This window comes from Elephas maximus, chromosome 9 (assembly GCF_024166365.1).
Source record: "Elephas maximus indicus isolate mEleMax1 chromosome 9, mEleMax1 primary haplotype, whole genome shotgun sequence".
NCBI lineage: Eukaryota > Metazoa > Chordata > Mammalia > Proboscidea > Elephantidae > Elephas > Elephas maximus.
In genome coordinates this window covers 1,559,400-1,584,764 of record NC_064827.1, presented here as the reverse complement: position 1 = coordinate 1,584,764, position 25,365 = coordinate 1,559,400, and the positions used below count along the sequence as shown (strand labels likewise).

General features: G+C 67.6%; 4 protein-coding genes across 7 annotated transcripts in view; all 4 read left to right on the top strand.

The window, feature by feature from the left end:
• RABL6 (RAB, member RAS oncogene family like 6) overlaps positions 1–2,979 on the top strand; it is a 32,216-nt gene extending 29,237 nt beyond the window's left edge. For both annotated transcript variants that reach the window (XM_049896626.1, XM_049896624.1), the window contains 4 exons: positions 114–402; positions 906–1,077; positions 1,970–2,025; positions 2,142–2,979. In XM_049896626.1, the coding sequence (XP_049752583.1) occupies positions 114–402; positions 906–1,077; positions 1,970–2,025; positions 2,142–2,333 (709 nt within the window). In that variant the 3' untranslated portion in view covers positions 2,334–2,979. The remainder of the gene's footprint in view (positions 1–113; positions 403–905; positions 1,078–1,969; positions 2,026–2,141) is intronic.
• Positions 2,980–4,600: 1,621 nt separating this feature from the next.
• AJM1 (apical junction component 1 homolog) lies at positions 4,601–9,643 on the top strand. Of its 3 annotated transcripts, none has more exons than XM_049896621.1 (3): positions 4,601–4,687; positions 6,436–6,507; positions 6,576–9,643. In XM_049896621.1, the coding sequence occupies exon 3, from the start codon at positions 6,635–6,637 to the stop codon at positions 9,581–9,583; it is 2,949 nt and encodes a 982-aa protein (XP_049752578.1). In that variant the 5' UTR covers positions 4,601–4,687; positions 6,436–6,507; positions 6,576–6,634; the 3' UTR covers positions 9,584–9,643. The 3 variants fall into 3 exon arrangements, with proteins under 3 accessions (XP_049752578.1, XP_049752580.1, XP_049752579.1); XM_049896623.1 differs by having other exon boundaries at positions 4,678–4,757; XM_049896622.1 differs by lacking the exon at positions 4,601–4,687 and having other exon boundaries at positions 6,321–6,507.
• Positions 9,644–12,466: 2,823 nt separating this feature from the next.
• Positions 12,467–14,336, top strand: PHPT1 (phosphohistidine phosphatase 1). The gene is made up of 3 exons (XM_049896655.1): positions 12,467–12,741; positions 13,381–13,505; positions 14,058–14,336. Exons 1-3 carry the CDS (start codon positions 12,582–12,584, stop codon positions 14,148–14,150), a joined length of 378 nt encoding a protein of 125 aa, XP_049752612.1. The 5' UTR covers positions 12,467–12,581; the 3' UTR covers positions 14,151–14,336.
• A 1,935-nt stretch (positions 14,337–16,271) lies between these two features.
• LOC126083105 (apical endosomal glycoprotein-like) lies at positions 16,272–24,160 on the top strand. The gene is made up of 24 exons (XM_049896455.1): positions 16,272–16,472; positions 16,550–16,723; positions 16,799–16,924; positions 17,103–17,414; positions 17,597–17,722; positions 17,943–18,080; positions 18,225–18,313; positions 18,400–18,573; positions 18,958–19,042; positions 19,115–19,261; positions 19,430–19,531; positions 19,660–19,791; positions 19,887–20,011; positions 20,157–20,268; positions 20,390–20,724; positions 20,805–20,935; positions 21,242–21,678; positions 21,802–22,083; positions 22,184–22,330; positions 22,554–22,688; positions 22,786–22,913; positions 23,016–23,124; positions 23,578–23,762; positions 23,875–24,160. The coding sequence occupies exons 1-24, from the start codon at positions 16,421–16,423 to the stop codon at positions 23,917–23,919; spliced, it is 3,828 nt and encodes a 1,275-aa protein (XP_049752412.1). The 5' UTR covers positions 16,272–16,420; the 3' UTR covers positions 23,920–24,160.
• The last annotated feature ends 1,205 nt before the right edge of the window (positions 24,161–25,365 follow it).

The window sequence follows — 25,365 nt, the reverse complement described above, 5'->3', positions numbered from 1 at the left end:
AAGGGGGCACCCAGGATGGCTCCGTGTTGAGACTGGGGGGCCACCAAGCAGGTCCTGTGCATAGAACCTCCTATGGGGAGGTTCAGGGTCCTGACCCCTTCCTGTCTCCCAAGGTCTTCCAAAAAGACCCTGAAGCCCCAGGCCGAGGCGGCGCCCTCACCAGCTCAGGAGCCTCAGGTGCTGGACAGTCCCTTGACGTCCGAGAGGCATGCCCTTGAGATGCCGGCATCCAGGGCCACAGCCGCCACTGGGGGCCCCCTCCGCAGACCCGAGGGGACTAAGGCTGAGCAGGCAGCATCATCCGAGAGCGACACCGAGGGGCCCATTGCCGCCCAAATGCTGTCCTTTGTCATGGACGACCCTGACTTCGAGAGTGAGGAGTCGGACGTACCACGGAGAATGGTGAGGGGACGCCCCCAAGGTCGCCTGCTGGGAACACCTGCTGATGGGGGCACTGCGGGCAGGACAGCGTCCTGGAGGGCGAGTGAGGGATGCGTGGGTGGTGGTCTTTCTGTCGTTGAACACTGTAGATCTAAAGGACACATCCCCCAGACCCAGGGGGACACAGAACCAGGCAGACCCTCGCCAGAGCTGAAGAGGGTACCTCATCCCTCCTGAGGCCCACCGCCCAAGCACACGGAGCAGGCAGGAGGGTCCCAGCCTGCAAGAGCCCCCGCCTGTCTGCCCCAAGAGGAGTGTGCTCGGGGGCAGGGACTCCAGGACACAGGAGAGGTGGGAGGGCAATCTCTAGGCTGGCCTCCCATGCCGGCCTCCCTCCCTCCCTAACCAAGCAGACCCGATGGCCGTGACGCCAGACGGGCAACCACATTCAGGCCCTGAGGGTCACCTGGCTCCATGGAGGTTTGCTGTGACCAGCACTGACCTGTCTGTCCCTCCTCTCCCAGAATGAGTTCCCAGTCCGTGAGGACCTCTCCGATCTGACCGATGAGGACGTTGGCCCAGCACAACCACCCCGACCACTCCAGCCGCCCACACCCTCCTTCAGACCCAAGAATGACACCGACCTCTTCGGACTGGGCCTTAGGGAGCCAGGCCCCAGGGACAGCAGCGATGAAGGTGAGCCTTTCCAGGCTTGAACCAACCCTTGGGTCAAGGCTGGCTGTTCGGGCCTGCCTAGGCCTGCCAGTCCTTGTCCGCATCCCCTACGTGGGCCGTGTGCCTGTCACTCAGTGCACAGAAGCTTTGAGAACAGAGAGGGGGCCAGGCTGCAGTGTCTGCAGGCCTACGTCTGGTCAGGCTGTCCTGCAGGCTGGTCCAGGGCTGAGCCCAAAAGGCCTGCCTGCCCGTGTACGCCCCTGAACCCCGGCTGCCTGTCCCAGGCCCATTCCAGCAAGTTGCCAGCTTTCAAAGGGAAAGACGAGGGGTACGTGCTGACATTGTCCAGGCGTGCGGCTGCAGGGCCAGATGAACAGGTCATTGGCTGTGCATCCCTGTGAGACACTGGGGGTCACGTGCTGACCTGCCAGTCCCACTGTAGCCACCTCCACATAAAGGCCGGTAGCTCCTGGCCGACTGGGCCAGCCAGCACAGATGCGCATCCAGCCCCCGAAGCCGTGTGACCTCAGAAGTGGGGCGGACAGTGCCTTCCTCTGTGGTGTAGCCCAGGTGGAGCCAGTGATGTGGTGCACAGTAGTCACTGTGGGAGCACCCAGGCCCCTGTCGCTTGTCCATGGCACAGTTCCATGGCCAGGGGTCAGCTGGCAGGGGCCCCTTGTAAGGTGGTGGGGTCAGTGGCTGCCTGGGTAGGCGCCCCAGGGCCCTTGTCCTGTGTGGGGGCTGTGGAGACTGGTTGTGTTGAGGGGACAGTGGTCCTGGAAGAGTGTATAGGGCGGGGTGTCAGTCAGAGGCAGGGTCCCCTCTCCGGTTGCCCACTCCTGTACCGAGGGCCCAGCCCCCTTGCGGGGACACAGGGATGCCCTGGGAATAGCAGCCTGTGTTATCTGTGCAGATAAGGTTGGCAAGCCTCCCTCCAGAGAGAAGAAGAAGAAGAAGAAGAAGAAGGAGGTAGGGCTTTGCACTGCCCTGGGGTGGGCCATGTCCAGGGTGGGTGGGTGTCCTTCCCTGTTCCCCCCACCCACCACGGCCCCAGTGACTGCACTCCCTTCCCCCCTCTCGCCCAGGAGGAAGAAAAGGCTGCGAAGAAGAGCAAGCACAAGAAGGGCAAGGACAAGGAGGAGGGCAAGGAGGAGAAGAGAAAAAAAAAGAAGGCACCTCGGAGCAAGAAGGAGGCCACTGATGAGCTGGAAGCCTTCCTGGGGGGCGGGGCCCCTGGTAGCCAGCACCGTGGTGGCGGGGACTACGAGGAGCTCTAGGTCTGGCCGCTGTGGTGGCGACCCTGTGGCGGGCAGCGGGCGGCACAGTTGGCACGGGAAGGCCTGCCTGCACCGCCCCTCCCACAGCCCAGCTTCCTCATTGGAGGGGCCCAGCCGAGCCCCGTGTGCAGCAGGCCCAGGCGGCAGTCAGCCAGGAGAGGCTGGTGCCCGAGGTGGGGTGGGGCAGTGTTTCTCAGGGATGTGACTGAGGCCTGCGAGGGAGCTGCAGGGTCTGCTTACAGGGGCACGCCGCTTGGGCTCCTCGGTTGCCGTCACCCCAGCTCCCCCTCCTGCTTGCCCTGGGCACACGCCCACCGCCCACTTGCAGCCACTACATGCAGATGGCTCCACTTCCAGCACGTGTGGCTCCCCACGACAGACAGTCAGCCCTGGGTGGCTGGGCTCCAGGGAGGGCACGCTGGTCCCTCGGAGCAGCCCCCAGCCCACCAGGTGAAGCTGCAGGGGAACAGCAGCAGGGGCAGTGCCTCCTGGGACATGACTTTCCCCAGAGTGTTTCTGTCATGCCACCTGTGGCCACAGCTGCTTCTGTACCCAGGTGGGTGCCATGGGCTGGAGCTGGGTGATTCCCAGTTGTCTCATCTCCATTCGGACCATAAAGCTCTCCTGTTTTATGCCGAGTCCTGTCTTCTCTCCCTGCCTTTTGGGCACCTGCAGCCCAGGAGGCCTGGGACACGCCCAGTTCCTCGGCTTGCTCTCCCCCTCCCTGAGGATGCCATCCTTTGGCCCCCCGTTGCTTTGGGTTGGCAGGGAAGTCCTGAGTGCCATACCTGTGGGCCAGGCAGGGCTGTGGCTCTTGGTGTAGGAAACAGCCCAGTACTGCCCCCCACCCCCCGCCACCTGGAGGACACCTGCCCCATCAGTCCCACCTCCTGGTCCCTTGACTTTGGCAAGGGGGCCTGTGCACAGGCAAGGCTGCCCACCCTTCACCCCAGGTGGGGACCCTGCTGCCTGCTACACTGTGGATGGGTTGGGGGTGGTCCAGGGACCAGGGCTGAGACCCCACCAGCTCAGCCAGTAGCTAGGCCTAGCCCCACACACCATATATACACTGTCATACTGAGCGACGTGGCCACGGGCCTGGGGCATGCCCTGGCCCCTAGGCAGGGACTGGGCAGCTGCTCCCCTGGACAACCATAGGCCCAGCCCTGTGGGCAGGTGTGTGCCCCACCCAGGCCACCCCTCCCTTCGCTCTTGGGTACTCCCCTGCAGCCCCTGCCCCTCCAGCTGCTGGCAGCTCCCAGCGCCTCCCACTGCCTCCACTGTTGCCTTGGGAACAGCTCCTGATGCTGGTGCCCGTCCCTCCTCCAGAGGCTGAGGAGCAGGTGCTCTGCCCCAAACCAGAGCGGGGGCCAAGCGGAGCGGGTACTGCCAGGCCCCCTTCTCCCCCCTTTCTCTTTCTGGGGACAGGAGGCATGTACTGAGCACACACAGTGGGCCGGACCGTGCTAAGAGCTCCGTGGAGTTTTCCTTCCAAACCTGCCCCAGCCTGTGACGTCAGGGCTGCCTGCTCACTGATGTGGGGACTGGGGTCTGGAGGAGGTGACCCTGCCAGGACCTATGGCAAACCACCACCCCCACCTTGTCCCGGAGAGTGGCTGCCCCCCTCCAGAGCCAAGAGCACCAGGGCTGCCCCTCTGCCAAGCTAGAACGTCCTGAGATTTAGCGACTCACGGAGCGGGGCTGGCAGGGCTGCAGCAGAATGTCACCCTAGAGTTGACAAAAGGGCCTGATGCAGACCTGCCCAGGGTGGGTAGTGACAGCCCTCAGCTGGGTGCAGGGCCCTGCCCTGGCCCCAGGTTTGGGCCAAGGGCTTTGTGGCCATCTGGCCCCAGAGTGCCTGCTGAGATGTTGGCACCTCAGCCCCGCGGCGGATGGGTCCAGGGGAGCGGATGGGCGGGCAGGGAGCTGCCCATCTGCTCTACGCGGGCCCAAGCTGAGAGGCCAATTCCGGAGCCCACGCCGTCTCGGCAGCCTACCCAGGCCTTGGGCTGCTCCAGGGCCTGCTCCGAGGTCCCGCTCGGTCAGCTGCCACGCTCGGAGGTGACCCTGAGGTGGGGCCTAGTAGGACCGGCGCGGTCCCCAAGTTAGGCGTGCGCCCTGGGGACCCGGTGGGACTTGGGGCTCTCCGCCCGCGCCGGCCCAGCCCCGAGCGGCCCCACCTGGGGCGCGGCCCCTTTAAGTGCCGCCCCCTCGGCCGCCACCGGGGGCAGCAGTGAGCCGGCGGCCGGTGATCGGGGCCCCTGCCTGGAATCTTCCGCCGGCGCCGGGGACGCGGCAGTGCCGGCGCCGGGGCTGCGCAGCCCACCGGGGCTCGGGCGGCGGAGCAGCGCCAGGTAGGGGGCGGGGGCCGCACCGCGGGAGCGCCGCAGTCGCTGGCCGCCACCGTCCCCTGCCGTCCGCAAGGTGGGGGAGTCCCCGCCCCCGGCGACATCGGCCGGGTCCCCCCCCCCGGGCCGCTCGGGCGAGGCCTGGGGCAGGGTCGCGCGGTGGAGCGGGCCGGCCGAGCGCAGCGGTTCGGGAAAGCCTGGGATCTCGAAGGGGGCCGAGCCCACCCCCGGGGAGGGGCTGTCACCGCGTCCAGCTGCCGGCAGTCTCGGCCGGCAAGGACCGCGCTGCCACTTCGCTGGGGCGGAGCCTCGCACAGTCACCGGCCCTGATTCTGGCCCGGCTCTGAGCATAGGATGGAGGGGGAGGGAAAAGGGGGATGGTCCTGCGAACCTGGGGCACTAGGCTGGGGCGGGGACAGGGACTGTGACCTGGTGGCCAAGACCCTGAGGCCATCCCTACAGAAAGCCTTTACACATCGGGGGCCCAGAGGGCTGACCCAATGAGACCCGAGTCGCTGCGTCCACCTGAGGCCCTGCCAGGTGAGGGGCGGCCTCTGTTTCCCCTCCCTTCGCTCCTTACCCCCAGCATGCTGCGAGGCCACCGGGACCCCTCCCTAATGCGAGCCGGCTGCTAGGGTCGCGTGTGACCGCCTGAGCACCCCGCCCAGCCCGGCGCGCAGGCGCTGTGTGGAGCCCCCTTCCAATCTAGCCCCCAGAGACCCCAGAGGGACCGCGGCCGCGTCTAAGTGTAGCCTGATGGCGAGGGGAGCCGGCCCAGCCTGCAGCGTGGGGGGCAACGGAAACGCGGTTTCCATGGAGCCTTCCTGCGCCGCTGGGGGCGGGCCCTCGCTGCGGAGCGTGGAGGAGGGGGCTCGCCCAGCCTCCCCCTATCCCTCCTGGCTCCCTGGCTGGCGACCGCGGGCCGGGCGCGCGGTGGCCTGAACTCAGCTCACACGTCCCCCTACGTGGTCCTGCACCCGGGCCCGTTTCATGGTGCCAGGCAGTGGGCGCGCGCTGTGGGGTGTCCGTGCGTTTATGCAAAACTGTGGGGGTCGCTGTACTGGCCTTGTCTTACCATTCCAACCATCTTGGTGGGTTTCAACCACCCCAAGATCGCTGGGATCCAAGGTTTCTGCAAAGGACATAGGGCTTTAATTCCGTGTATCCTCCTGGGGCATTTTCCTGGCGCGGGCCAGCCTACAGGGACGGAGGTGTGATGGCCGTCTCCGGGTGCGGGAAGGACTCGGGCTTCCGATGGTGGGGCCGCGGAGTGCAGCCCCCTTGCACCCCTGGGGAGGGTCTGTGCGCAGCCCAGCAAGAGGTGGGGTGAGAAGCGTCTGCGGTTAATTAAGGCCTGGACCACGTCCGGCCTGTGCAGTATCGGAGGGGTCGCTCTGCAGGGGGCGCTGGGAGAGGATGCTGTCATCCAAAGCTGGAGTTTGTAAGTCCTGGAAAAAAGTGCCGGATTATGTCGCCTGTGGGCACCGGGGGCTGTGGCTCTCGGACCAGCCTGCACTCTCCCACCAGCTGGCAGGGCCTGGCATGGGGATGGGCGCCCACCCGAACCTGCAGGCAGGGGCAGAGCCCAGGAACTTGGGGCAGGGTGGGGGGGACGGGGACAAGAGCAGGGAGCCAGAGCAATGGCATCGCCTGCCTGGCTGGCCCTCCCGGGCCCAGCAGCAGGGGCTGGGAGTGGGGTGGTCTGGAGGGAGCGGCAGGGCTTGGGTGGCTGGACCGGTGGGTTCCTCCCGCAGGTGCCTCTGACGCCGGCATGGAGCAGGCGGCCAGGGCCCACTGCCAGGGCTGCTGTGCCCACTGTGCCCCAGGTAAGCCGGGCTAGCGCGGGGGTGGCGGGCAGGCGACGAGGGGTCCCTGACCCGCCTCCTCTCCGCAGGGGGAAAGCCCCGCCAGGCCAAGTGAACTGGAACCGCCGGCCTGGGGACTGCTTTTAAGATGACCCGCACGGACCCACCGGACCTGCTGGTGTCAACCGTGTACCAGGATATCAAGGTAGCGGCCCCGGACCCGGCGTCACGGCGCCCGACATGTGAGCGCTCCATGGCTCGGCCTGCTGCGCCCACGCCTTTCAACAAGCGCCACTGTCGCAGCTTCGACTTCCTGGAGGCGCTGGACGGGCCGGCCATGGAGGGCCACGGAGGGCGTGGGCGTCCGGAGCAGCCGCCCCCGGAGCCTGCCGCACCGCGGCCCCGGCCCCGCGAGGGGGAAACTCGGCGCCGCGCCCGCTCCAAGAGCGCGCCACGCGCGACCCCGGGCCTAGCGCCCGCCGTACCCGCTTCACCCCCGGTGCTGCCGCGCCGAGGCCGGGAGTCCCAGCGAGCCGCACGCATCGAGGTGTCGCCGCGCCGGGAACCCGCGTACCCTGCGCTGCGCGCGCTTGCCAACGAACTGCACCCAATCAAGCTGCAGCCGCAACGAGGCGGTCCCGGCCGCATCGCGCCCCTATGCGCTGCGGCCGGCCGCTGCCCGCCGGCGGAGCAGCCCCCGGGGCCCGCCCCGCACGTCCGCTGCCGCCTGGACATCAAGCCGGACGACGCAGTGCTGCAGCACACCGCCCGGGGTCCACGGTCCTCCGGGCCCGCAGACGCTGCACCTTGGGTCCGCGGAGCCCCGCAGCTGCATGGCCTCGCGGTGCCAGGGCCTCGGAACGTGGCGCTGTCCCGCACGCCCACTCCCAGCGACTCCTACTGTGCGGACCCTCGGGCGTTGTACTGCGACGGGCCCCTGCCTGGGCCCCGGGACTATGCCGAGCGCCGCAGCCTACCCTTCGCCACCCCACCAGGCCCCACTCAATTCTTCTACACCGAAGAGCCAGAGGGCTACCCTCCCGGCTTTACGGTCAGCCCAGGACCTCCCTTTGACGGCTACTGCCCCAGGCCCTATGCGACTGAGGAGCCCCTTGGGCCCAGCCCTCGGCACGGGGGCGGATACTATGCAGGAGAAGTCCGGACCTTCCCGATCCAGGAGCCACCCTCCCGCTCCTACTATGGCGAGGCGACCCGAACCTACGGCCCAACCTGCGGCCCCCGATATGTCCCCGAGGAGCTCCGGGCCCACCCCGCCGTGCGTCCCTTCTACACCGAGGACTGGGGACGCCACCGTGAACGCGACGCCCTGGCTCGGACTTACCCTCACCCGCGCGGTAGCCCAGCCTGGGGCAACTGGGGTCCACGGCCTTACAGCACCCTGCAAGTCGCGCCACCCCCTGACCCCGGGCCGCTGCTCGCCTCGTGGCATGGCGGCACGGGCACCAGCCCACCGCGGCTGGCCACAGACAGCCGCCACTACTCACGCTCCTGGGACAACATTCTGGCTCCTGGGCCGCACCGGGAGGACCCCCTGGGTCGGGGCCGCAGCTATGAGAACCTGCTGGGGCGCGAGGCGCGCGAGCCACGAGGCGCATCCCTCGAAGCCCGGCGCCCGCCGGTCGTTGTGAACCTGTCCACCTCGCCCCGGCGTTACGCAGCGCTATCACTGTCCGAGACGTCGTTGTCGGATAAAGGTCGCGCCGGCGAAGGCCTGGGCCGCGCCTGGTACGTCACGCCAGAGATCACCATCACCGACAACGACCTGCGCCTCGCGGAGCGCCCATCTGCCAGGGCCTGGGAAGTGTCTGCGGGCCGCCAGAGGCCGCCACCGCCAGCGGCCGCCGACTGCTCTGCCTCGGGTCGCCAGCGCAGTCTGGAGCAGCTGGACGAGCTCATTACAGACCTAGTCATCGACTCGAGGCCCCCAGCGGGCCCGGCCGGCGAGCGCGCGGTCGACAGTCCGGGCCGCCAGGTGCGCCGCTTGCTGGATCTGCGGCCCGCGGGACCCGGGGCCCCCACGCCTGCGCCGCCGCGCTCGCCGCCTGCCTCCGCCGGCAGCGCCGAGGAGCCGGCGGGCTCGGGGGAGGCGGCCGACGCGTCGCCGGAACCCAGCGCCGACGAGGACGACCTGATGACCTGCTCGAACGCGCGCTGCCGGCGCACCGAGACCATGTTCAACGCCTGCCTCTACTTCAAGTCGTGCCACAGCTGCTACACCTACTACTGCTCGCGCCTGTGCCGCCGCGAGGATTGGGACGCGCACAAGGCGCGCTGCGTGTACGGCCGCGTGGGCAGCGTGTGCCGCCACGTGCTGCAGTTCTGCCGCGACAGCCGCCCGGTGCACCGCGCCTTTTCGCGCATCGCGCGCGTCGGCTTCCTATCGCGCGGCCGCGGCGTGCTCTTCCTAGGTTTCCCGAGCCCCGGCTCCGCCGACAACTTCCTGCGCTTCGGCCTCGAAGGGCTGCTGCTGTCGCCCACCTACTTATCTCTGCGCGAGCTGGCCACGCACGCGGCGCCCCTGGGCAGCTACGCGCGCGAGCTGGCGGCCGCCGGGCGCCTCTACGAGCCGGCCGAGTGCTTCCTGCTCAGCGTGTCCGTGGCCGTGGGCCCCAGCGCCGCGCCCCCCGGGACCCCCGCCCGGTCGACGCCCGCGCCCCGCAGCGCCGGCCCCACGGTGCGCAAGTTCGCCAAGGTGGCTCTGGCAGCCGGCAGCCCCGCGCGCCCGCCGCCGCTGCGGGGCCGCGAGCCCGACATGGAGACCCTGATTCTGACGCCGCCGCCTGGCACGGCGGGCCTGGACCAGGAAGGCGAGGCCGGCCGCCGCGCACGGGAGGTGGCCTTCATCCACATCCAGCGCGAGCTGCGCCTGCGCGGCGTCTTCCTGCGCCACGAGTTCCCACGCGTCTACGAGCAGCTCTGCGAGTTCGTCGAGGCCAACCGGCGCTTCACGCCCACCACCATCTACCCCACAGACCGACGCACTGGCCGCCCCTTTATGTGTATGATCATGGCCGCCTCCGAGCCGCGCGCGCTCGACTGGGTGACCAGCGCCAACCTGCTGGACGACCTCATGTGAGGCTCCGGGCGCGCGGGCCGCCCAGGCCCCGCCCCGAGCCCCGCCCCTCGCTCAGGCTCCGCCCAGTCCGCTCAGGCCCCATCCAGCCCACTCAGGCCCCCACCCTGAGCCCCGCCCAGCCCGCTCAGGCCCCGCCCCTCGCTCAGGCTCCGCCCAGTCCGCTCAGGCCCCATCCAGCCCACTCAGGCCCCCACCCTGAGCCCCGCCCCGCCCGCTCAGGCCCCGCCCCCTCGCTCGGGTCCTGCCCTGCGCCCCGCCCAGCCTGCTTGGGCTCCTCCCCGAGCCCCGCCCAGCCCGCTCAGGCCCCGCCCCTCGCTCAGGCTCCATCCAGCCCACTCAGGCCCCACCCTGAGCCCCGCCCAGCCCGCTCAGGCCCCGCCCCCTCGCTCGGGTCCTGCCCTGCGCCCCGCCCAGCCTGCTTGGGCTCCTCCCCGAGCCCCGCCCAGCCCGCTCAGGCTCCGCCCCTCGCTCAGGCTCCACCCAGCCCACTCAGGCCCCGCCCTGAGCTCACGCCCACGCCCCGCTTCGACTTCCTCCAGTCTCGGCCCAGTTTCCCCAGGTGCTGCTTCGAGCCCCGCCCCGTCTCCCAAGTCCTGCCTCCGCTCTTTCCCCACCCGCCAGCACCCCACCTTGTGTCCCGCAGACCCCACCTCTTCACTCCGACACCCCCAACGACCTCCCTATCAGACCCCTCCTCCGCACCCGGCTCTCTACAGCCACCTCCGCCCGGGTAGGGCCGAGGCCAGTCCTCAGCTGCTGGGCGCTCCCCGCTGGCAGGTGGGGTGGCCCGAGGACCGACCGGGCCCTGCCTTCAGGCCGAGAGGCGGCCCTCCTGCACAGACCTCCGCACGCCGAGCCGGCCCCGCTGGTCCGCAGGGCTCCCGCTCCTCCAGCAGCCGGGTGTTGACCAGAGCCCAGCCTTACCGCTTTAAAGTCGACCACCGGCCCGCAGCCGCAGCTCGGAGCAGGCCGAGGCTCAGGTACCCGGAGGAAGACTTGGTCTCGGCTCCACGCGGGCCCGTTGTCGGCCCGGAGCCCGGGGCCCGCGGGCTCGCCCGCTTTGGTCTGGGGTGTGTCCTGCTGGTAGACCTCTTTCACCGGAGAACACTCGCGGTGTCCTGGCGAGGCCCTGCGAGGCACACGGTGCTGTCCGCTGGTCCCAGTCCTGACCGGGAGGGCAGAGACCAAGTCTGGGCCCTCACATGGACAGTCCTCTTCCCCTGCTGTCCCCTCACCTCTGGCCTTACTTCCGCCTTGGCCTGGGTCTGCAGGGCGCGCGGGGGAAGCGGCAGGGACAGATTCGGAGATCTTCGGGCCAGGGCTCAAGACGCCCAGCCAGAGGGCAGGGGCCCAGGCGGGGGAAGCAAAGGGTGAGGGTGAGGGTGGGGGCGCTGCCGCGCTGAGGCATGGCTGGGCGGGGGTCGGGGTGCAGGTACCAGGGTGGGGCAGGGGACAATGACAGCGCTGACCCTAGCCCCGCTGGAGGCAGAAACATGTGGGAAAAAAGGATGGACGGGCTGGAATGTGACGGGATGGGGACCCCTGGCCACAACCATGGAGGACAAAAGAGGAGACGCTTTCTGTGGGAGCAGGCGCGGGAACGAGCTAGTTGGCCGATGTGAGATCCACTGGAGGTGAGATGACCTATCCCGTCAGGTTCTCCGATTGCACAGACGTTGCCCAGCGCTTGCTCTGGCCGTGCCCCGTGCTAGGGCTGGAGACCCGAGTCTGACTTCAGGGCCCCGCCCTGGGGAGCTCACGGGCCCGGGGCTTCACGGTGGGCCGGAGTGATTCGGAGAGGGTTGGACTCCAGGCCAGGAAAGGTGTGAGGCCAGGCGCTACAAGAGGACACTGTGCGCGGCCCCTGCGGGACCCTCCTGGAGCCCCCAACCTTCCATCAGGCCCAGGGAGGAGGGCATGGAAAGAGATAAATCGTGAACGCCCCCAGCCCCTGAAGTCCGCCCGCCCCCGACCGTACCCATCTCCCCCGTTCCTCCGCCCCTGACGCGCCTGGGCGCCCACCCCGGCCCCTGCGCGTTTGCATCGCAAGCTCATTGCCACCGGCCACGGCGCCCCGCTTGTCTCGCCGCTTTCGCGGTCTCCCAAAGTCCGGCCGCCACCCCCGCCCCGTGGCCTCCTGCATCCGGCTCCCTCGCCCGAGGGCAGGGCCAGGGCGACCCTGGAATGACTGTTTCCAGAGGGCAAGTGCTTTCGAACCAAGTAAACTAGAACTTGAATGTAGCCCTTGCTGTCTCCTTTGGGGGTGGAGGGGCGTGGAGGGCGCCTCGGACAGCGTGGGGGCGGTCCCTGGACAGCGTGGGGGGCGGTCCCTGGACAGCGTGGGAGGGGGTGCCTGGACAGCGTGGGGGGCGGCCCCTGGGCAGCGTGGGAGGGGGTCCCTGGGCAGCGTGGGGGGTGTCCCTGGACAGCGTGGGTGGGGGGTCCTGGACAGCGTGGGGGGGTCCCTGGACAGCGTGGGGGGCGGCCCCTGGGCAGCGTGGGAGGGGGTTCCTGGACAGCGTGGGTGGGGGGTCCCTGGACAGCGTTGGGGGGGTCCCTGGGCAGCAGGGGGTGGGCACTCGGGGCCCGTCTCTCAGGCCCCGGGCGACCTCATTCCCATTCCCCAACCTCCCGTGCCGCCTAACGGCTCCCTCCAAAGGCGCCTGCCATCCGCCCCTGCCGCCTACTCGGCCTCCCGACCCTGCTGGAAATGAACTTTTCCGTCGGCAGGATTTAATCACGGCCCGCTCCAAGCTTCCTTGTTCTCCTTTAATTGGGACTGGCGTGTCCCAAGGCTGTAAGGAGCTGGGCTGCAATTGGCCAAGCTGCGACTCGGATCGGCAGCACGATTGGCTGAGGCTACGGGCCTCGGGCAGCATACGCCCACGGGATTGGCCAGGCTCACCCAGAGCCCGCCCCCGGCGCTATCGACGTTCACCCAGATCGGGAGGGGGCAAGGGCTGCAGGAGCTGGGGGTCCGGGCGCGCGCCGACGAAACATGGCGGCGGCGGACCTCTCCGAGATTCCCGACGTGGACATCGACTCCGACGGCGTCTTCAAGTACGTGCTGATTCGAGTCCACTCGGCACCGCCTTCCGACGCCCAAGCCGCGGAGAGCAAAGAGATCGTGCGCGGCTACAAATGGGCCGAGTACCACGGTGAGGGCGGGGCCAGCCCTGGGGGCGGGGGCGGGGCGGGGTCTCGCCTTGTGGGCGGGGCCAGGGAGGGGCCGGGCGTCAGTGAGAAGGGCCAAGGTCCAGGGCTGCCGGGGTCCAGGGCTGCCGGGGTCCAGGGCTGCCGGGGTCCAGGGCTGCCGGGGTCCAGGGCTGCCGGGGTCCAGGGCTGCCGGGGTCCAGGGCTGCCGGGGTCCAGGGCTGCCGGGGTCCAGGGCTGCCGGGGTCCAGGGCTGCCGGGGTCCAGGGCTGCCGGGGTCCAGGGCTGCCGGGGACCAGGGCTGCCGGGGTCCAGGGCTGCCGGGGTCCAGGGCTGCCGGGGTCCAGGGCTGCCGGGGACCAGGGCTGCCGGGGTCCAGGGCTGCCGGGGTCCAGGGCTGCCGGGGACCAGGGCTGCCGGGGACCAGGGCCACCCAGCAGCAGGGCGGAGCATCGGGCGCAGAGGAGTGGAGGGTGAAGCGGGTACCACAGCCTGATCCCTCTACGGGTGCATCCCGCTCTTTATCCTCTCCACTGGGAAAGGGACTACTCCAAGTAGAGGTTCGGGCCCCTTCCAGTGCTCCTGGCCTCGGGGGCCTGACCTTCAGGCTCCGTGCACATCCTGAGGCCGCCCTCCCCCCCCAGCCGACATCTATGACAAAGTGTCAGGCGAGATACACAGGAAGGGTTACGACTGCGAGTGCCTGGGTGGCGGGCGCATCTCCCACCAGAGCCAGGACAAGAAGATCCACGTGTACGGCTACTCCATGGTGAGCTGTGGCCCTGGCAAGTGTTGGGCCCCAGTCCTGCCCTCCTCGGCTCTGGCCCGTTCACCTGAAGCGTCCATGAGTCTGGAACTGGAACATGGGCTTAGCCACCTGTCTCAGCACTGGCACCCAAAGATCTGGTCCTCAGACGTGCAGAGGCCCCCTGCCCCAGAGGCCTGGCTGGGCTCTCGCAGTCCTCTGGCTCTTTGGACCTAGCTCCCCAGCTGGTATTGGGGTCCAGCCCCCAGTCTCTCCTGCTGAACATAGAGTCCTCTTTTCCCTTCAGAAAGCCACCACTGCATATATATGGTGCTCACATGGCCTCACAGTGCTCAACATGCCCAGGCCTCAGCTAGCAGGGTCTGCTCTCAGGGTCTGTTTTCCCATGGAGGTCACCTTGTTCTGGGAGAGCCCCCAGGGTGGTCTGTGGGCTGGGAGGCTTGGCTGCACCCTGAGCCCTGGACCTCTGCTGTCCCCTTCCCCTGGTACTAGGCCTGGGCAAGGGGTGAGTGGAAGGGCCCAGATGGAGCCAGCACCTGCCCTCTCTCTCTCCAGGGCTATGGGCGTGCCCAGCACTCCATCTCAACAGAGAAGATCAAGGCCAAGTACCCGGACTACGAGGTTACTTGGGCTGACGACGGCTACTGAAGGTCGGGGCCTGGCTGCCCCCGACAGTCACGCTGAGACACTCTGCCCCTGCCCAGGCAGCCCTCCTGGGGGGTCAGGCCAGCCTTGCCTCTGACCCTGACGGTGTGCTGTCCTTGTCAGGCCCTGGAGACAAGACAGCCTGGGCCCCAGGGCCACCCACAGGAATTAAAAGTGTTGTCACTTCTGCTTGGACTCTGTTTCATGGCTTCCTTGCCCCTGCCCAGCCCCTAAGACCCCAGGTTAGCTGGGACCCCAGACAAAAGCAAACAGGTGGCAGGAAGGAGGGTGCTCTGGCAGCAGGCCCACCCTCGCTGCCCCTCACCTGCTCCCTCTGCCTCCAGAGGCCCTGGGCTGCTGATGCATACTCAGCCCTTTGGGTCTGATGATAAGGAGTCTAGGACTGCAGCTGCTCTACCCCAGTTTATGGCCTGATTGCCCTCCTCGCAGCTGCTATCCCCAAGGACATCTGGGAGAGGCCTTGTGATCCTTGCTCAAGGGGTCAATGCAGGCTGGCCCCTCGGGCCTGCTGTCGGTCAGGTCTGCTCCACAGCCACGTGAGGCCTGGCTAGTGTCCCCTGAGGTCCCACGGGAATGGGCACCACAACCCCCTGCTTCTGAAACCAGATTCCGAGGCCCCTCAGGCTTCACGTGGAGCGGGAAGTCAGGGATCCAACTGTGGCTGGCCCACCTGCTCAAGCCCTTCTAACCCCGGTCAGCCTTCCCCTGCCCCATGAGGGCCCCCACACATGCTGGGGTGCGGTGGTTGGTGATGGCTTCTCAGCCCTCCAGCAGCACGGAGGGGCAGCCAGTGGTGGCTAATGGAGGGGGGCAGGAGAGATGAGCTCTGGCGGGGAGGGGAACGTAGGCAGAGTGACGGGGTGACTAGAAATGAAGTGGGGCACCATATGGAGGGCCCTCGGAGGATCCAGTGCCTGTACCTGACATTCGTTTGCCGTGGGTGGTCAGTGTACCCTCGGCAGGCAGCACCGGTCCAAAGGCTGGGTTCTGCGCTGGGCTCACTGGAGTCCTCAGCCAGCCCTTGTGCAGCGCTGTGTGACCTGCCTCGTACAGGTGAGGAAACTGAGGCCCTGAGGAGTGAAATCAGGTCCCATCGCAGAGCCTGGCTCCTGTACCCTGTGCTCACGACAGCCTAAAGGGCCTCCCCACCAGAGTGGGGGTCTGCGGGCAAGAAGCAGACCCCACCTGGCAGCTCACAGGAGCAGCTTCATGCTAAGTGAACCGCGCCTGGTACGTGGCGTGCAGGGGTGCGGGCTCCCCAGCGGGGACGCAGGGCAGGCTCTGGGTTTTACACATGGCTGGGTCCTGACCTCGGCGCATGGGTGGTGGCACAGGAGCAGCAGCTGCAGTCTCTGCCCAACCCCCACCCTGCCCTCCCTGCCCAAGTCCTGGTTTGTAAGAAACCTGGGCCCCACCAGGTTCCCGTGGGCCCCCACCAGCTGGGCGTCTGAGGAGCAGGCAGGTGGGGTTGGACCCTGGCCGGGGCTCCCTGGGCATTTATAGCCGGATGTGGGTGTTGAGCAGTGTCAGCAGGGGCGATCGAGAGGGCAGGGGAGCCTCAGGCGTCTGTGGGGCCCAACTCCACAGTGAGCAGAGCCAGTCTTGGGGCTGCAGGGCTGACAGCAGACCGAGTCCCCACCGCCTCCGCGCCTCACTCCCTGCAGCCCAGCTATGCCTTGGCCCGGTCGCCTCCTAGCCACCCTGGCCCTGCTCATGGGTGAGCTGTCGGCCCTCCACCTGGGCAGGGGCTCGCGGGCTCGGGGACTGGGCCTTACTGCCAGGAAGAGGCAGGAGCTCTGCCCTCCCACCTCTCCAAGACAAGGGGGCTGGAGGCAGACCTGGAGGGTGCCCTCCCAGGTCCCTGGGTGGGTGGCTGGGGAGGGAGACTTGGCCACCTACAGATGCACCCTGGGGCCTTCCCACAGCCCCCAGCTCCTAACTTGGCAGCACTATGGGGTCCTGCTGCCTTCCCCGGTCACGTCCCACGGTAGGGCCTTGTCCCCCTTGCATTTGCCCAGACCTGTTGGGCCCAAGACTCCGGAGGCCCCTGATACGGAGTTCTCAGCAACAGCACCACCATTCTGGGTCTGGCCCATGGCAGAACGGCCTCCAGCTGTCTGGAGTTTCCCAGGGTGTCCTGGGCAAACCAGGGTAGCTGATGGCCCTGCCCTTGAGCCACCTGGCTCCCTCTGCCAGCAGGGTCCCTGGGCTGGGCCTGGGTCCCCAACTACTGTGGGAGCCCCTGGGAAGCCATGTGCAACTTTGTGTGTGACTGCATGGACTGCTGGGACGAGCTCCAGTGTGGTGAGTGGGGCCCAGGCAGGGGGTGCCGGCAGGCGGAGGGTGCCCCAGGGCAACCGCCAACCCTCACTCTTCCCCAGGTTTCCACGGGGCCGCTCCTGCCCTGGGCATCCCATTCACCTGTGACTTTGAGCAGGACTCTTGCGGCTGGCAGGACGTCAGCACCTCGGGCTACAGCTGGCTTCGGGACCGGGCAGGTGCCTCACTAGAGTGGCCTGGGGCACGCACGGACCACACTCTCGGCACTGACCTGGGTGAGGTCCAGCAGCCCCAAGGCCCCTCCCTGTCCCCTGTCTCCTGCCCTGTCCCCTGACCCTCTCATCCGGCAGGCTGGTATGTGGCTGTCGACACCCACCGCGGGAAGGAGGCATCCACAGCAGCCCTGCGCTCACCCACCCTGCATGAGGCTGCCGCCACCTGCCAGATCAAGCTCTGGTTCCATGCAGCCGCAGGAGGTGTGCTGCCCAGGCCCCACTACAGGGCGGATGCCTGAGGCGAGGGCACGGTAGCCCCAGGGAGGGCCTGAGATAGGATAGACCGCTGCGGAGAGCGGGGGTCCCTAGAGGAGGGGCTGGGATGGGTCAGGTGGGGAGGTGCTGGGTGCCGTGGCTGCCCAGGGACCCCCTGCTGCAGATATGGCTGAACTGAGGCTGGAGCTGACCCATGGCACCGAGACTCTGACCCTGTGGCGGAGCTCAGGGCCCTGGGGCCCCGGTTGGCAGGAGTTGGCAGTGGCCACAGGTCGCATCCGGGGCGATTTCCGGGTGAGCTGGGGGTGGCCTGGACAGGGGATGCCCTCCTGGGCAGTGGGCGGTCAGGCTGGGCCGGGCTTAGGCCCTAAGGCTTTCTGCTTTCCTAAGGTCACCTTCTCTGCCACCCGAAATGCCACCCACAGAGGCGCGGTGGCCTTGGACGATGTGGAGTTCCGGAACTGTGGGCTGCCCAGTAAGCCGCAAGCCCGGGGTGGGACCTGCACCTCAATATGTGGTCTAGTACCACCCATCCCCCTGGGAGGGGCAGGGGTTAACAGGCACCCCTCAGTCCTGTCTGGTCCCTCTCAGACGCTCCCACCCAGTGTATGCCTCTCAGGGTCTTGGGGCCAGGGTGACGGGGTCCCCCTCCCCCAGCCCCCAGGGCCAGCTGCCCACTGGCTCAGCACCACTGCCGAAACAAGGCTTGCGTGGAGCCCCACCAGCTGTGCGACGGGGAGGACAACTGCGGGGACCGCTCGGATGAGGACCCGGACACCTGCAGTGAGGCTGAGATGACAGCGGAGGAGCGGTCCTCTGCTGGGGGCTTACAGGGAGGGTGGGGCTTGGCCTGGTCATCCTCAAAGCCACAGCTAGTATCTTAGCCAGAATCGGAGCCATAGCCATGGGGACAGTGGCAAGGGCCCTGGGTTCGGCTTGGCCTGGGGATGAGGCTCGGAGGACCTGCTGAGGGACCCTGAGCTCCCTCCATTCCCCACCCTAGGTCACCACACAGCCACTGACTTTGAGACGGGCCTGGGTCTGTGGAATCAGTCAGAGGGGTGGTCCTGGGATCACAGCACCGGAGGCCTCGAGCACCCCGCCTGGCCGCGCCGAGACCACAGCCAGAACAGTGCAAAGGGTGAGCACCCTGGGGTCCGGCCACTGCCACCCACCCACCCAGCCCGTCACCCACCCACCCAGCTACAACCACCTGCTCAGCCACCACCACTGCCTCCCTACAAACACCCACCCAGCCACCAGGTCCACACCTGTCGTCCCCCAGGCTCCTTCCTGATCTCCGTGGCCAAGCCCAGCGCCCCCGCCATCCTCTCCAGCCCCGAGTTCCAAGCCTCTGGTACCTACCACTGCACGGTGAGTCAGTTGGTGGGGGTGCAGGGTCACCATCCTGGCTGCCCAGCACTGGGGGACGGTCTCTGACTGTGGCTCTATACCCCTAGTTGGTCTTCTACTATTACCTGCATGGGTCTGAGGCTGGCAGCCTCCAGTTATTCCTGCAGTCTCAGGACCCTGGGGCCCCCCAGACCCCCATCCTGCTGCGGAGCCGCCGTGGGGAGCTGGGGGACATCTGGGTCCGTGACCAGGTGGACGTCCAGAGCATGCACCCCTTCCGGGTGAGGACTGGGGGCCACGTGAGGGTGGAGGCTGTGCAGGGGCCAATGGGGGAAGGCAGAGTGGGGGGTGTAGGGAGGGCCGTGCAGAGGGCCATGGGAAGGTGGTGGAGCAGGGCGCCAGAAGGGCCGGAAGGTGTGGGGTCGTCGGGGGGCTGGCAGGCAGGGAGCTGAGGGGGAGGCCAGGCAGGGGATAGAGTGGGGGCAGGAGCTGGGGCCCAGGGCTCTGGCTCAGCACTACGGGTGCTTGCTTGGTTGTGAAGGAAGCACCCTGAGCTGTGGGGAACGGGGTGGGGGAGGGTCTATAGGGAGAAGAAGGGCGAGGAACTGGTTTCTTTCGGGGGTGGCGAGGGATACTGGGTGCCCCCTGAGCCCCTCTGCCTGCAGATCCTGCTGATCGGGCAGACGGGCCCAGGGGGCGTCGTGGGCCTGGACGACCTCATCCTGTCAGACCGCTGCGCCCCAGTACTGGGTGAGCCTACCTCGCGCTCCCCCTACCAACTCATTGCCCCTCCGTACTCCTGACCTAGTTCTGCCCCCACAGAGCCATCTGCCCTGCAGACGCTGGCCCCACAGCCCCAGGACTCCTGCGAGCCAGAACACCTCTCCTGTGGGGACCTGTGTGTGCCCCTCGAGCAGCTGTGTGACTTCCAGCAGCAATGTGCAGGAGGAGAGGACGAACTGCAGTGCGGTGAGGGCACCAGGCTCTCTTCCTCTGGGCTGGTGGAAGGCAGGGGGGCGGTCCCCAGGAAGAGGGCTGGGGAGGGGTGTGTCCCAGGGAACAGCACTGGGGGGGGGTCCTGGGAGCCGCCCAGGTGGGGGTCCTGGGTTCATTCAGCAAGCACCAGCTCCCTTGCAGGCACCACGGACTTTGAGTCCACAGCAGGGGGCTGGGAGGATGCCAGCGTGGGGCAGCTGCAGTGGCAACGACTGGCGGCCCAGGAGAGTGGGAGCCCTGCCGGTGAGGCCCATGAATCTCCCCACCTGCTTCTCTCAATAGGGAGGGTCCCTTCACTGGGGTCTCTAGTGGGGTTCCCTCTGAGCCCCAGGAGGGCTGACTCTCTGAGGAGTGCTCTTCCTGCCCCTCAGGGCACTTCCTGTCCCTGCAGAAGGCCTGGGGGCAACTGGTGGCTGCAGCCAGCGTGCTCACGCCACCCCTGGGCCCCTCAGGCCCCGCCTGTGAGCTCCACATGGCCTACTACTTCCAGAGTCACCCGCAAGGTACCTGGCCCTGGGGGCCAAGCTGGCAAGGCACGGTGCCCCCTGGAGGGAGGGAGGGGTTGGTCAGGGACAGTGTGGCGACACCTCCTCACCAGGCCTGCTGGCGCTGGTCACTGTGGAGGATGGCTCCCGGGAGCTGGTGTGGCGTGCTCCTGGCAGCAGCAATGGTAGCTGGACAGTGCACACAGTCCCTCTCGGGGAACACCGCCGGCCCTTTCGGGTGAGGAAGGCAGCCTGATGGCAGGGGGCGGGGGGGCTGAGCTGGCCCTTTAGGGTAAGGATGGCAGCCTGGTTGCGGGGGGGGTCCTGAACCGGCCCCTGAATGACCATCACCCCCCACAACTGTTTCCCTCTTCTGGGTGAAGCTGGAGTTTGTCGGCCTGGTGGACCTGGACGGCCCTGGCCAGCAAGGTGCTGGCGTGGACAATGTTACTCTGAGGGGCTGCAGCCCCACGGTGACCACCGAGAAGGACAGAGGTACCCCGCGGCTCTGTCCTGCTCTGTCTCCACCCTGGCCCCGCCCTGCAGACCAAGGTGGGTGGGTGGATGGGGTGGGGTGAGCTCGGATGGAGCTGACCCTCCTTGGCCCCACCCCCAGAGATCTCCTGTAACTTCGAGAGGGACATGTGCGGCTGGCATGCTGGTCACCTCGCAGGCACCCGTTGGCACAGGGTCAAGAGCAGCGGCCCTGGTTATGACCACACTACTGGCCGGGGTAGGGCCTGGGCCTCCCAGAGCTGGCCACCTTCCCTGAAGCCTGGTGTCCACCAATCAGCCCACCATCCCATCTGCACGCAGGCCACTTCATGCTCCTTGACCCCGCTGAGCCCCTGGCCCGAGGCCCCAGTGCCCAACTGCTCACCGGGTTCCAGATGCCGGCAGGACCGACGGAGTGCCTGTCCTTCTGGTACCACCTCCACGGGCCCCAGATTGGTACGTGACACCTTGGGGGCACCTGGGGGCTGAGCGGGCCTTGGACTGGCCAGAAAGTAACCCAGAGCCCCTCCCTCCAGGGACGCTGCTCCTGGCCATGCGGCAGGAAGGGGCAGTGGAGATGGCCCTGTGGTCACGCTCAGGCTCCCATGGCAACCGGTGGCACCAGGCCTGGGCCACCCTCACCCACCAGCCTGGCTTCAAGTACCAGGTGAGCTGGTCCAGCTGTGAGGCATCACTGGGGGCACACCAGCTGACCCCTCCTCCCGGCAGATCCTTCTCCAGGCTGACCCCTCCTCCCGGCTGATCCCTCCGCCCTGGCCGTGGGAGGTGGGTGCTGCGGGCCCTCCTGCTGGCTCATCCCTCCACCCCAGCACTGGGAGAGAGAAGCTGGGGGTGCAGTCCCCCACCAGCTGACCCCTTCTCCCAGCTGACCCCTCCTCCCAGCAGATCCCTCTGTCCTGGCCATGGGAGGGGGGTGCCGGGGGCCCCCACTAGCTGAACCCTTCTGCCCCAGCTGCTGTTTGAGGGCCTGCGGGACGGCTTCCAGGGCACCATGGGGTTGGACGATGTCACCGTGCGGCCTGGTCCCTGCTGGGCCCCCAGGCGCTGCTCCTTTGAGGATTCGGCCTGTGGCTTCTCCACAGGCGGCCAGGGCCTCTGGAGGCGCCAGACCAATGCCACAGGCCAGGCTGTGTGGGGCCCCTGGGCAGATCACACCACTGAGACACCACAAGGTAGCAGGTGGACAGGGGCTTGAGGGGCTCAGGGGGCAGAGGTGGCCAGGTGGCAACCCTGACGTTGGCATTGCCCCAGGGCACTACATGGTGGTGAACATGAGCCCCCAGGCCCTGTCCCATGGCCACGTGGCCACCCTGACCTCGGAGGAGCACGGGCCCCTGGCGCAGCCAGCCTGCCTGACTTTCTGGTATCACCTGAGCCTCCAAAGCCCAGGTGAGGGGCTCTGGAAGGCTCCAGCCCGTGCCCTGGGGTCCAGACACCCCTCCCCCCAGGCCTGGGCTAGAGGTCTTGGGGAGCATCCCCCGTGGCTGAGCTGACCTCGGCCCCATGTGACAGGCACTCTGAGGGTCCACGTGGAAGCGGGTGAGCGGCACCAGGTGTTCAGCATCAGTGCTCACGGCGGGCTGGCCTGGCGCTTGGGCAGCATCGATGTGCAGGCTGAGCGGGCCTGGAGGGTGAGTGGGCCAGCAGGGGCGGGGGCCCACCTGGGCCAGTTCGAGGCGTGGCACCATGCCCTGTGTCCCCAGGTGGTGTTTGAGGCAGAGGCCGCGGGTGTGGAGCACGCGTACGTTGCGGTGGATGATCTGTTTCTTGAGGACGGGCCCTGCCCTCGGCCAGGTGGGCGGCCACTGCCTGGCACCGGTGCCCCTGGGGCCGTGGGCAGACCATGGAGGCTGGGGGCCATGGAAGGGGCAGTCACCACTGGACCTCCTTGCAGCATCCTGTGACTTTGAGTCTGGCCTGTGTGGCTGGAGCCACCTGCCCTGGCCCAGCCTCGGCGGGTACAGCTGGGATTGGAGCAGCGGGGCCACGCCCTCCCGGTACCTCCAGCCCTCCGTGGACCACACCCTGGGCACCGAGGCAGGTGAGCCCTGCCGAGCACAGGAGGGGCTCAAGCCTGGGAGGGGGGACCTCAGAACCAGAGCTGACCCCAGGGGCCAGACACACCCCCTCACAGCACCTGCCTGGCACCCTCCACGGTCCCCAACCTGGGCTGGGTTGGGGGTTCGGCTTCCCACGTGCCCAAGCTTCAGTCCTCCATCAGCCAGCCAGCACCTGTTGGCACCCTGCTGCCCCCTCCTGTCCAGGCCACTTTGCCTTCTTTGAAACCAGCGTGCTGGGCCCAGGGGGCCGGGCAGCCTGGCTGCGCAGTGAGCCACTCCCTGCCACCGAGGGCTCCTGCCTCCGCTTCTGGTACCATATGGGCTTCCCTGAGCACTTCTGTGAGTAGGGCTGCGGCCAGCGGTGGCCTGAGGTGGGACAGCCTGTGTCCCCACCTCTGGGGAGCCCAGGCCTGACTGCCTCGTCCTCTGCCCCCAGACAAGGGGGAGCTAAGAGTACTACTGAGCAGCGCCCGGGGGCAGCTGGCTGTTTGGGGTGCAGACCAGCATCAGCGGCACCAGTGGCTGCAAGGCCAGGTGGAGGTGGCCAACCCTGAGGAGTTCCAGGTGAGGCTGGCCACAGGAGCAAGGGGGGTTTCAGGACCCCAGGCAGGGTGCAGGGGCAGGGTCCCTCCCTGGGATCCTCTCAGCCCCGGTCTCTCCCATTAGGTCATATTTGAAGCCACTCTGGGTGGCCAGCCGACCCTAGGACCCATTGCCCTGGATGACGTAGAGTTCCTGGCCGGGCAGCCCTGCCACGTGCCTGCACCCAGCCAGGGTGAGCCGGGCCAGATCATGGATGGATGGGCAGTGGGCCTGCACCTGCCCTCCCACCTCCACCCCTGTGCCCATGGACCCAGCCCACTGCCTGCCTCACCCTCCCTCTGCTTCTCCCTCCCCGTCCCAGGCTGTGCCCTGCCTTGGAGCCCCTATTTTGCAGGGTCCCCTCAGCTGCCTGGGGCCCTTGTCCCTCCACCCCAGAGCACAGCTGGGCAAGGGCAGGTCAGGGAACCGAGGGTGGGTCTAGCCCCGCTGTGACCCCCAAAGGCCCACAACTGCTGGGCTGTCAGGTGCCAGCCTCTGTCCCCTCCCGGGAGTGTCTAGACGTGGGGGGCAGCCTGACTGACGCCCCCTGGAGTTTCCCCTTGTAAAGAGGGTGGCCGGGGGCCAGGAGCCAGGGGGCCGCGCTGGGACACGAGGCTCAGGCCCGGTCTGTGTCTGCCACCTGCAGGGGACAGGCCCGTGCCCGTGTCAGTGCCTGTCGTGGTCAGTGGCGCCCTCCTCTTCCTGCTGCTCCTGGGGCTGCTTGGACTTGTGGGGCGGCGCTGGCTCCAGAAGAGAGGGTGCTGCCCTTTATTGGGACGCCGGGAGACTGGGGCAGCACCGCCAGGCTTCGACAATGTTCTCTTCAATGCGGTAGGAGGGCGGGCCAGGGCCGAGCAACCATTCTTGTCAGTGCCGTAGGGGTGGGAACCTGTGGACTACTGGGGGACAGACCCTTACCCTCACCCGCTCCCTTTCTCCCCAGGACTGCGTCACGCTCCCTACACCGCCCATCACCAGCGACCCGTAGCTGCTCGCAGACTTGCTCCTGCCTCTCCAGGAACAGCCCCAGGCCAAGTACAATCAGCCTCAGGGACAGCTCTCAGGCCCTGGGGCTATACTGGACAGTTCCCACTGGCCCCTCACCCCTGAGCCAGAGCCGACAGGATCTGGAGGGGCCACGTAGCCGCCACCTCTATCACCAGCCCAGGGTCCATCTGATCACCGGGGGGGATGGTGGTCACACACCCCAGAAATAAACAGCCTGTGCGGTCCCCACTTCTGGCTCGCGGACTGTGGTTACTTCGCCCATTCCCTCTCTGGCCCCCGCAGAGCTGGCAGGCTCTCAGGAGTGACCTCACACCCCTAACTCAGGAGACAGATAGGAGAGAACATACTGTCTTAGATGACCAAGGGGATAGGAGAACCAGGAGCCACAGGTCAGACAGGGCTGGGAGTGACCCCAGGAACAAACAGCAGCAGGACCACGAGAGGGCACCAGCCAGGTTAGGCGGAAATGACCACAAGCAAGTGGCCCCATGAGGGGTCCAGCAACCCCAGTGAAGGTCCCCCACATCCCCTGTCCATCCTCCACAGTGACAGTCCCCATATCCACCCTCCATGGACAAGGTCCCAGAGTCCCTGTACCCACTCTCCACAGCGGTGGTCCCCATGTCCACTCTCCATGAACAAGGTCCCCTGAGCCCCTGTACCCACCCCCCACGGTGGCGGTCCCCGCGTCCCTGTACCCACCCTCCACGGTGGCGGTCCCCGAGTCCCTGTACCCACCCTCCACGGTGGCGGTCCCCGAGTCCCTGTACCCACCCTCCACGGTGGTGGTCCCCATGTCCACTGCCCCAGTGACTGGAGTCTGGAATGGAACATCTCCATGTGGTCCTCACACTCGGTGCTGCTGCTGGGCACTCCTGAGCATGTCACAAAGCCAAGCCCTGAGGTCCCTGTCCCCTCCCCTCACAGGCTAAGGCCAGCCCCCTCCTCATGGGATCGTGCCCTGGTCTAAGGCACCAGGCGCTTGCTCCGTCCAGGGCTGACCCTCACATGGGGAGCTGGACATGAGGATCTGGGACTGCCTCTCCTGCGCCCCTAGAAGCCTCCCTGAGGGCGGGCTCCATGCAGCCTTCTTCCAGGCGGGGGGGGCCGTCGCTTAGCACCTAGTGGGCATCTGCAGACGACAACGTTCCCTGAGACTCCAGAAGCACAGCCCCTCATGAGCCCGGCAGGGCCTCATAGCACCATTCCCCTACCACTGGCAGGGTGCCATAATAGGGCTCCCCTCCCAAGGGAACGGTGAGGGTCAGGCCTGCAACCACTAATGCCGTCCTGGGTCCTCCACTGGTGCTGAGCAGCAGACCACCACCACCCACCGCCCCGGGTGGATGTGGGGCCCAGGAAAGGACCCTGCCAAGGAAAAGGTGGCCTTCAACAGCCCCAGCCCCACATGGGGCTCCTCACAGAA